Source organism: Pteropus alecto, unplaced genomic scaffold (genome assembly GCF_000325575.1).
Source record: "Pteropus alecto unplaced genomic scaffold, ASM32557v1 scaffold166, whole genome shotgun sequence".
NCBI lineage: Eukaryota > Metazoa > Chordata > Mammalia > Chiroptera > Pteropodidae > Pteropus > Pteropus alecto.
The window spans coordinates 4,826,096-4,837,012 of NW_006439757.1; the positions used below are offsets into that span (position 1 = coordinate 4,826,096).

At 36.7% G+C, this 10,917-nt stretch overlaps 1 protein-coding gene across 1 annotated transcript in view; it reads right to left on the bottom strand.

The window, feature by feature from the left end:
- PPID (peptidylprolyl isomerase D) overlaps nt 1-6,067 on the bottom strand; it is a 10,811-nt gene extending 4,744 nt beyond the window's left edge. The window contains exons 1-4 of the mRNA XM_006917002.3: nt 5,874-6,067; nt 4,480-4,620; nt 2,620-2,726; nt 557-745 (exon numbers count right to left, since the gene is read on the bottom strand). Of these exons, the coding sequence (XP_006917064.1) occupies nt 557-745; nt 2,620-2,726; nt 4,480-4,620; nt 5,874-5,958 (522 nt within the window). The 5' untranslated portion in view covers nt 5,959-6,067. The remainder of the gene's footprint in view (nt 1-556; nt 746-2,619; nt 2,727-4,479; nt 4,621-5,873) is intronic.
- Nucleotides 6,068-10,917: the final 4,850 nt, after the last annotated feature.

Genomic DNA, 10,917 nt, shown 5'->3' on the forward strand with positions numbered 1-10,917 from the left:
ATTGCTTTCATTGCTACTGTTTCCCTCAAACACTGAGTGACAGCCTGCCTCCTGCAGGTAGGTGAGTTTTCAATTCCCACTCACAACCCCACCAACCGGGATGGGTAGTAACATGGGCACTTTGACCCACAGGCATTTAGAACGCAAGGATCTTTAGGGTTATATAATCTAGTCTAAACCCTTAAGTAATTTATATAGGATAAGGAAACAGGCCAAGAAAATTGAGTAAGGCAAAACCACCAAGTAAATGGCAGAGTGTATGTAGACAGGATTTTTCATTCCCTATCCTCTTTCTACTATACTAGGACACGTGCTGACAAAGTTTTACACGTATAGGAAGACTTACCTCACCAAGAATGAAGTTGAAATAATAACCTTTTAACTACCCTAATCTTTTCCTTGTAGAAAACAGTTTAAAAGAAAAAGTGGGAGATCCATGCTTCTATATACCAAGTCATTCTAACATTTTTCCAGTTAACAATCTGATCCTTTTACTTAATTTCTTTGAGATGGTAACTAAGATAATAAGTGTGTTTCACTGTAACTTTTTACTTACTTTGGCTGGTTTTTCACCTTTCACTTCTACATTTTCCAGAATTCTTGCCACACCCATTCCTTTAATCACTTGGCCAAATACCACATGTTTCCCATCCAAATGAGGAGTCGGAACTGTTGTGATAAAGAACTGAGAACCATTTGTATTGCAGCCTGCATTTGCCATGCTCAATAAACCCTCTTGATCATGCTGTAGAAATAAAAATCATTAAAATAAAACCAAGGTTAGAGGTACTAGTCTGAAATGTTCTTTTACTGACCATTCACATAAAACTTTGGTGGACTATAATACCAATTAGATTGAACAATATAGTGTATTTTTACTTTGTATAAATTGCAATCTTTAATTCACAAAATGTAAAGTACTTAATTTTTAAACTTTAAGTTTATGAAACCAAATAAAGTAACAAACAATGGAGGCGGGGTATATTTATAAATTGGCTATATTGAGAAAATGCTTATACTTCATATTTAAGATGAAAATGCTACATTAAGGAAATCTAATAATTACGCTTTGCCCTTTTTTATAATGTATGCTCTTTTTTTCTGAGAAGCACTAAAGAGTCTTCCTACTTTTATGGGCCTGCATTATAATTCTTCCTTCTCATGTCAGTAAACTGGGAACAGTGATGGGTTATTCAATTTAGACAGGACATTCAACTAGGTACACTTCCCTAATTTCAAAAGACTCCAAATATATGGCTTTCATCCCAGGTGAACCACGTCTTCAAAGAATGCCCCAAAGAAACCACTGCATACGTACACACTGAAATCAAATTTCTACCTTGGCATCAATCTGTTCAAAAGTTCTGGAAAACCCAAATTCTTCACCTTTCCACTTTATCCTCAGGCCTTCTAAATGTATTCCTTTTGAGCCAAGCACTATAACTCTAACAGTGCTTCCTCCCTAAAATGCCTTTCACCCCTCCAATCTAAATGTAATTCAGCTTTTAAGGCCACCAAGTTGTAGAAGGCAAGAACCATGAGTCCCTTCAACAGGCCTCCTTTCTTTTGATCAGTGTAATCATCACATAATCACGTTTTCATCCTTTTGGTAGCTTCCCTTTTTCCCTTCCAAAAGTGTGGTGCTTTTTCCATGGTATTAAATAGAATATTTTATTTCCTCAGCCTCCTACTGCTTTTGTCTTCCCTTACTCACATCCCTCTTTCAAACTGGCATCTATATTTTAGCTTCCATCTAACTAAATCTCAGCCACCTTGCAAGACCAACTTCAGTACCCGTTCCTCCTCATTATCTTCTCTAATAATTTGGATCATATAAATCATACCTTTCTTAAATAATATGTACAGAAAGTCTCAATTTAGCATTTACTTGCATATTATTCTCCAGTTGTCATATGTGTTTTAATCTTGTCTTCCTGGTAAGATTATAAATTCCTTGTCATCAAGGCCTTTCATTTTTATAAACTCTTTGGTGCCAGTGACAGTACTAAACACACATAGTTGCAGTCAGTAAATACTCCTTTAAAGACTGATATTTTCAAGTTATGATGGTTACCTTGCTCATATTCCTCATTTCCAAAGATACCACTTTACTTTTGTACTTACATGTCCATTCTTATAACTTGAATGATGCAATATACCCCGATTACATCTTGGGACAATGAAGATAAGGCACAGGCACCACTAATGTCCTTTAGGAGCTTGGACATTAACCATATCCTCTAGTTTGCAAATCCCCTGACATCCTGGATATTAGCGATGGTTTTGTTGCTCTTCAAATTCAAGCATAAAGATGCACAAGTTACCATCCTTCTGATAATGAGAAAATTTTTCCTGGAAACAATTTTGCCATATGGTGGCTACACTTAAAAACTCATTGGCTTTACTGAAGTATGTAAACCTGGACCACAGTGAAACAGTATTTTTGCCAAATAAAATCATTACTGGATGAAATTTTTCCGTATCAAAAATGCATATTAACAAATATACCTTCTACAAAAAGAGAATCTAAGCACACTTGAGACATTTATTGGTGTCTTAACCCAACAAATATCCACACATAATAGCCTTTATTATAACATGCATTTCTGTCTACTTTACCTTATAATAGAAATTTTCATCTTCAAATTTTTCACCATAAATACTTTCTCCACCTGTCCCATTCTGATTTGAGAAATCTCCACCTTGAATCATAAATTTCTTAATAACTAAAAAAAAAGAAAATAGCTATGAGAAACTAAGATATGGATGACTTCAGCAAAGTTACCTAATGATTATGTAATAAAGACAACTTTCTAAAACAACTCTAATCATGTCACTCTCCTGTCTCTCCCCACCACTTTACTCTTTAAGGGCTTTTCACAATCTGAGTCCAACTACTTTCACTGCCTGATACCCCACTAACACTCAAAGAACTAGTTCAAATGGCACCTCCCAATAAAATTTTCAATGGCATCCCAAAGTTGGATATCCTAATTTATCTCCCCGACTAGCTTCACTTTAACTCCATTTTATAACATATATCATAATAATATCGTCTTCCAACAAACAACTCCTTAAGTACAGCAACTGTTTTTCCTCCTTGTAACTATGTGCATGACTGGGCACGTATTAGTCACTCAGTAATGCCTACTAAATAAAGACCAATTATTCCCAGTAGATTTGTTATACTGTAATGGGAGTACTTCGGCAAATATGATCAGCTGATGTCAAGGGTTCCCAAGACCACCTTCATATTTAGAGATGCCCTATGACTCAAGGGACTCAGCATTTGGTTGTATTACAGCTACATAAGAATACACAGCTGGATGAGAAAGGAAAAAGATATAGGCAGAGTCTGGAGAAATCCATGTGCTTCCTTATGCTCTTGCTCTCCCATGAAAAGTCATAGAGCACATTCTTCCCCTAGTGAAGAAAATGCAGCAATATGTATATGTTTCTGCCCAGGAAAGCCCCCTAGAGACTCAGCACCGAGATTTTATTGGGGATAATCATGCAAGCATTCTGCCGACCATATACCAAAAATCCAGACTACCAAAAAGCAAGCAGGTGTTCAGCATAAATCAAATTATCTGTATAAATTCTAGGCATAGTAAACCACCTTTATGATTTAGGGAACAGTTCAAGTGCTGAGTTCCCAGACTCCAGACAAAGGCCACCTTAACAAAGGAGACCTTTCTAAGGACAGCAGTCTCAGGCCTGCTATGTTAACTCTTTTCTGCATATACTTTATTAGCATATTTTGGTATTCCATTAAATGTGAAAGTAAATCAACAACTTAAATATATTAAAATCAGTATTCTTAATCAAGTTTTTTTTAAATGTACTACCCATATTATAGTTTAACTTACTTGTTTATTCATTGAACAAATATTTATTGAGTACCTACTCAACTATACTAGATGCTGAGGACAAAATGATGATAACATATAGGTCCTGGATTCATGGAGCCTACAGTCAATTGGGGGAACCATTAACTAATCACTAAACAAACGTATGATTACGAAATGTAATACGCAGTGTGAAATGTCATCTTTTAATTACATATAACACCAGGTATCCAAGACACTGAATCTTTAAATCGGCTGCAGCCTTCCCAAGCAATCTTGCTAAAGAAGTAGGTATAACTTGTCACCTGACATTCAAGCTATCCAAAGTCTGCTTATTTATCAAAGCCACACCCTTTTTTCTCAGTCTAATCACAATGGAGTAAAGAGTTAAAGGATTGGTGAGGCTCGGGGAGTCCATTTCTCTATTAAAAAACTTTCGCACCCTCCTATAATTAATGGCACTTTTCACAACCCAAACTAAATAAAATTGAGCTATTACTTCAGATGTCAAAGCATCTTCTTGGAAACTGGCAGTAATTTTTAACCTTCACCCTCATAGTGTTTCTACCCTAACTCCTATAGAACAGGATTTGATTATAAGAAGAATCAGATTCAGAAAATTTACACATACTTCGATGGAACGGGCATCCTTTGAAATGGAGAGGTTTCCCAGTGGTGGGTCCAATGCCTTTTTCTCCTGTACACAATGCACGAAAATTTTCTGCAGTTTTGGGTACAATATCTGCAAACAATTCTAAGACAATTCGACCAACTAAAAAAAAAAAAAATGAAATAGGGTCAGCATGCAAAACAATCATATAAGCAAATGATAAAAAGACAGTTGGTAAAATTATGGTGACTAAGACTCCAAGTTCTCTTTTTTTGTCATTTTTCTAGTATTCAAATTTAGTCTGCCTAACACTGTCATGCATCTAGATGAATTTGAAGATTATTTTTCTACATCTTACAACAAATCATAAATACAGTAGCCAGATGATTAGTACCACATAAGGGACACTATAAAGTAAAATGATATGAAATTCTGAATAATTTCTTCAGCATGTACTCAATATTTTCAATCACCAAATAACCAATAGAAAATTAAAAATCTTTTGAGTGACCAGGTTGGCTGTGTTTTAAAGTATAGCTGTATCTGTGCCCTGTGAAGACTTCCTGGTGCAGCTTCTGAAGCAAAAGCTGGAAATGTTCCCATTCTAGATAACTTCTAAGGCAGGTAAAAACAAACGGAATATATACATAAATGAGGATGTGGGGGGAGAGGGGGGTGTGTGTGTGTGTCCATGCAATCCACGGGATCCCTGAATCCTGATGTATATGTATTCAAACACACTGCCTGGCCAGCAATTCTAACATGTTCTGAACAAGAGCAAATTACTTACAAAGCAATATGCTAATAATCCACAAGAAATTTGGAGCTTCTGAGCCGCTACTAGTAGCCTAGGCAACCGCTCTGCTACACTTAACTCATTTTCCTCGAGCCGAAACAGAGGAAATGATCACCAATGTGACTGGATCTCTAAGTTAAGAATCAGTAGTAAGTTAAAAGCAACAAGTAAAAGTCGCTTTAATTTATAAATAACCTTATAATTGCTGATACAGCTCACGTGGCAAGCCACCGCGCGACTGGAGCCCAACTGACGCATATCCCATAGGTTTTCTGAATGTCCCACTGCAAATATAAACTTATTTTTATGCCATCTTGATGGTGCAAAGTGGCGGAGAGGTGCAACCAAATCAGGAGAGAAAAACCTAAAGGCCGCCACAATCCCCGAACCAGAAATTTCCAGAAACTTCCCCCGCACGATCGATGGCATTGTATACAAGGGCGCTGGTTCGACCCAACCCTAAACGTCTGGATTTCTTCCATCGGTCCAGTCTGGGCAGCCATCCCTCCGCGCCACAGAGCAGACCTCGGCCCGAACGGCACCCCACCTTCCGAGCCCCCCGATTCCCGGGAAGCCCAGCCTCCTTGGGACCATTCTACGAATATCAGACTCCGCTCACCTCGCTCATCTCCGATGTCCACGTCAAAGAAGACCCGGGGGTTACTTGGGTTGGAGGGCTTAGCCTGGGGGGACGGATGCGACATTTTGATTTGCAGACGCGTTTGGAAGCGGTTTCAGGGTACCTCGTGGCCTCCGGGAGCTGAAAACCTACAGCGGCTCTCTCGGCGAAGACCTGGCGGCGGCGCTGACGAGTCACTTCCGGAGTAAGGTCCGTGAGCCGCAGCCCAACTTCCGGCGCTGCCGCCTCGGAGCGTTTCCTTGAACTTGAGCCGGTGCGCCTTACGCCCTGTGTTCTGTCTACTTTTCTCATTCACTGACGTTGCAGCCTCACTTCTTTTTATTCTTTTCGCTTGCGTTTCATCGCTTTTCCTACCATCGAGGTGTAGAAGGGCTTTGGAGACAGTCGTCCCCATTCCAGCCTCAGGTCTGCCACTAACTGGTTTTTGACTGCTTCTCTAAAACTCAGTTGCTTGTCTGGAAAATGGGAATGAAAATGCTTACCTCACAGGGTCGTGTTAGGAATTAAAGAAGTAAATCATTTCGCGCAATGCTTGACACATCCTGGTGGTAGCTAATCAATAGTTGCATATTACTGTTGCCATATTGTTATTATTTGATCATCCATTAACAGTAAGAGATAGAGGTTGGGCTAACGGCTCCAGACAGCTGAAGCTGAGAGTCCAGAGGAGAGAACAGTTTTGATTCCTGACAAAACTGCGTTATTGTAGTCCATTTTTCCCTTACGGGAATTCGTGTAAACATTTAATCTATATATATGACTCACCTCTCCATAAAGCCTAATTTTGGATAAAAGTGGTATGTTCCTTTGTAATAGTCACTTATTTGTGAGAGAAAGCACTTTGTAATATTCTAATCGTTTAGTCACTTATTTATTTCATCTCTCTTCCATTAGAATTAAACTACAAAAAGACAGGATTTTGTTTTTTTGTTTTTTTGTTTTTTCATTGCTCTATCCCAGCATTTCCGTCTGGCGCATAGTAGGTGCCCAATAAATATTTTTGAATGAATGAATGAGTTATACAGAATGCTAATGGACTTAATGTTTATAAAAGAATGTTAACAGGAAATTTCATTTCATTTTGTCTTTTGTTTATAATATGAGAAGATTATCAGCTCTTCATGCTGATCCTTTTAAAGTCTGGCACATTAAAATTAATGAAAAATGTTAATTTCTCATGAGTTGTCCTTCAATTCCATGGTGTCTATTAGTTGTGATTTCCTGAAGATCTAAGACAGCTCAGCACATAACCTTTGTGTCTCTTGATAAATAGGAGTCAAAATAAATCGTTCTCTAAACCAGTCTCATTTCCAGGCTGCAAACTGGTAACTAAAACTTTCTCTCACAAATATCAAATGAAAAATTCACATTAAAACTTTTATTCTAATCTATTAGCTTATAATCAGCCTTTAAGTTATTGTTTCAAGAATTGTCACTTTTATGCCATAACCTCCTAACTATATTATCATGATTAATATCATTATGATTAACTAGGCAGCATAAACGCTTCTACTCTTGCATAGACTTCAGGGTTTCAAATTCAGTCTTTAAAAGATACTGACTTGTGACTTTGGACAAGTTATTTAGCTTCTCTGTACCTCAGTTTCCTCATATGTAAATTAGGATATTATATGTATCTTAAGGTTTTTATAGGGATTAAATGAATAATTATTTAGATGTTTTAGTATCTGACACATAGTATGTACTAAATATGTAAGCAATTATTAATCATAAATAGCTAACACTTTATTATAATAATTACTAATATCAACATATTTCAAAATGAAAGTTAAAACTGGAAAGGTGTTTTGAAGATGCCTCTGCATTCTTAGAAAATATAACACGATTCTTCCTGTTATACAGGTTTCTAGGTGTAAAAGACAAAATGTGACTCTCACTGTGTCTAGATTTTTCAAAGTAATGTAAACTGTCATATTCCTAGAACCAACCTGAATAATAGAATCATACCTGTCGAAACCACTCCAGAACTAATCTCTAGTAGAAATATAAATCCTTCTAGAAGACAACCTGTCCCATTGTCAGTCTTCTTACTTAAAACAAGGCTTCTGAGTTCTGAAGTCTTTTTGCCCATGTGTAGCAAGGAACAGAACCAGACCATGCACTATTTCTTAAGGCTAAGGACATGATTTCATCTGGCTAGACAGAGGAATATTTGCTCTAAGAGCTCTATTATTGTTACTGCTATTTCTGTATATTCCTCATAAGTGTGGTGGGATAATATTAATAGATTATCACCCCATCCAGTATTCACTTTACCCATCACCCAACCCCCAACAAGCAGCTACGTATTCTGTATGTATTGTTTTGAGAGAAAGATGTGACCACAAAAAAAAAAAAAAAAAAAAGAGAGAGAAAAAGGAGACTCTTCCTAGCTTTGGTGTTGCAAAAGGCTTTGCTTTACAGGAACTAAAGACCCCTAGCATAGCAAGAGATTTGTACAAAACATCTTTTGTAAGAGCAAAGCTTTCCAGTGGCAAAAAAATAAAAAAATAAAAACCAACAGATCAGAATGGAAAAGTAACTCTCAGGCTCTGCCTGCTAAATGTATGACTAAGAATAATTGGAGGTTTTCTGAGCTAGAACATTGAACCTGTGGGAGACAGCAGATGCCACCAGGGGACAGTAGAGCCTTTGTCATCAGAAACTATCTCACAGACAGAAATGGTGCACTAGACTTCATGCCTGAGGACTCCCAGTATGACACTATTATTCTAGGATCTGGAAGTGAGATGACAAAAATAAAGACAGACACAGAAAGACAGACATATGATCAGTTTACAATAACACCAGGTAAGAGAGGATGTATATGTTTTCCTTTTCTGAGGAGTAATCATAAGATTAATTTTAACCATTCAGTTGTAAAAGGTGTATTTATCTGATAGAACAAAATCAATAATACAATGATTTGCACCAAGAAAACCATTGTTTAAATCCTGAGTATTCCTTTCCTCCAAAGAAATCTAACTTAAAAGGGCTTCCTTAAAATGGTTTATAACCATCACAAACAAAAATAACTGGCACCTATTGATCATTGCTACATGCCAGCCTCTGTGTTAAGTGCTGTAGATACTTTCTGTTATTTAATTGTCCAAACAACTGTCGTAGGTAATCTTATTACCTATTTTACATATCAGACAAATAAGTGCTAGAGATCTTAAGAAAGTCACCTGGTATAATTCTAAAGCTACTTCATTATGTACTAGAAAGGAAGAAACTGACAATCTATCTTTAAACCTATAATGTTTAAATATTGCGTAAGAAAATATCATTTAAAGGGCTCATGAGCTCCTGATGACATTAACACAGAACTTGTTTTATTCTTACAGAACTTGACTTTGATCTGGCCTCATAAAGTGGATTAGGCTTCTGTATCTTTTGTAAGATATTCTGTATAGAATGTAAACTAGGGCAAATAAAACATTTTCCAGTTAAATTTTTAAATTTTCTTCTAATCACTTTGCATGGAGATTAAATAGTTGATGCCAATCTTCTGGCATCTCTATGAATTTCTCTAATTTGGGGCAGAGATTGAAAGCAAAAGAAACTAATAGATACATAAGTAGCAAATCCTGGTGACTTGACAGAAAGGTTACACTAAGTACAAGAGTTTATATAGAGAGGGTCTGTAAGGGCCTATTGATTGACAGAGACTTTTGAGGCATGTTGAGGATAAATCAATTAGGATTTTTAGCAAGGTTAACATTAAAAGATTCGCATTTTAAAAAGACTATTCTGGTTCTAGCATGGAGAACAAAATTGAAGGGAGCCATAATGGATATATGGAGGGCAGTTAGCCAGTTACTGGTGGTAAGAGATGAGTTTAGCTTATGCTAAAATGGTGATAGTAAAGATGAATAAAAATCGATGGATGAGAAAGACATATGTGGGGAGGGTGAAATCAAATGTTCTAAGTAGTGGATTGGATATGGAATGTGTCAGAAGAATGGCTTTCTGGGATAAACACTTGGAAAGTTGGTGCAGCTATTTACTGAGATGGGGAACAGTGGAAGAAGATAATATTTGAGAGGAATATCATAAGTTTGTTCTTGGACACACTGAATTTGAGATAACTTTAAGACATTCAAGTGGATATGTTGAATGGTTAATTGGATATATACCAGGAGAAGTCTAAGATCGAGATAGAAATTTAGGTGTCATTAGTATTAGAGATGATAATTTCATGGAGACAGGTGTGATTGCCAGGGGGAGGAGAATAGAGGTGAGTAGAGAAGAGGTCCTAGGATAGAACCTTAAGGAGCTGCAATGTTTAAAGGCCAAGGACAGAAGGATATGTCTGCAATGGATGCAGAGAAGAAAAGTAGAAAGACAAACTAGGAAGAGAATACGGTATCATGGAATCTAGGGACAGGGAATGTTTCAAGGAGAGTGAAAAACAGGTTGACTGTCAAACCTGAGAGGTTAAATAAAAAGAGGACTGATAAACATCCACTGAACTTAATGACATGGAGGTCTTTGATGACTTTGCCAAGATGTTAGTAGTCAATAGATATTATATCAATATTAGAATATTATACCTCTAATGGAATAATTTGGGGTAATTGATGTCTTAAATTCACAGTTATTTATTCCCAATAATCTTAACATTATTTTTGCTGTCCTTAAAATTATTAAAAATGATAAGTACACTATAGAATTCCTATAAACATATAAATGTCTTTGGAAAAAGAATTTATTTCCATGGCAAGATCCAGTTCCTTTAGCAGAATGATTTATAGAAATTGAAACTAAAACATTACTGAGTACCTATGTATGGCAGGTACTTTTACATATCTTATATGTATCTTCTGTATCCTAATATCAATTTCAACTATTCTTGATAAATACTGATTACTGGTGGTGACAGTTTGAAGTTCAAAAGAGTGAGCTGGCACATAAAAGTTATTGGGTCCTCTTTCCTATATCATTATCTCACCAAAGTTGATATGTCCAAAATTGTACTGTCATCTACAAGTCCCTACACTCAAATTACATCCTCCTCTTA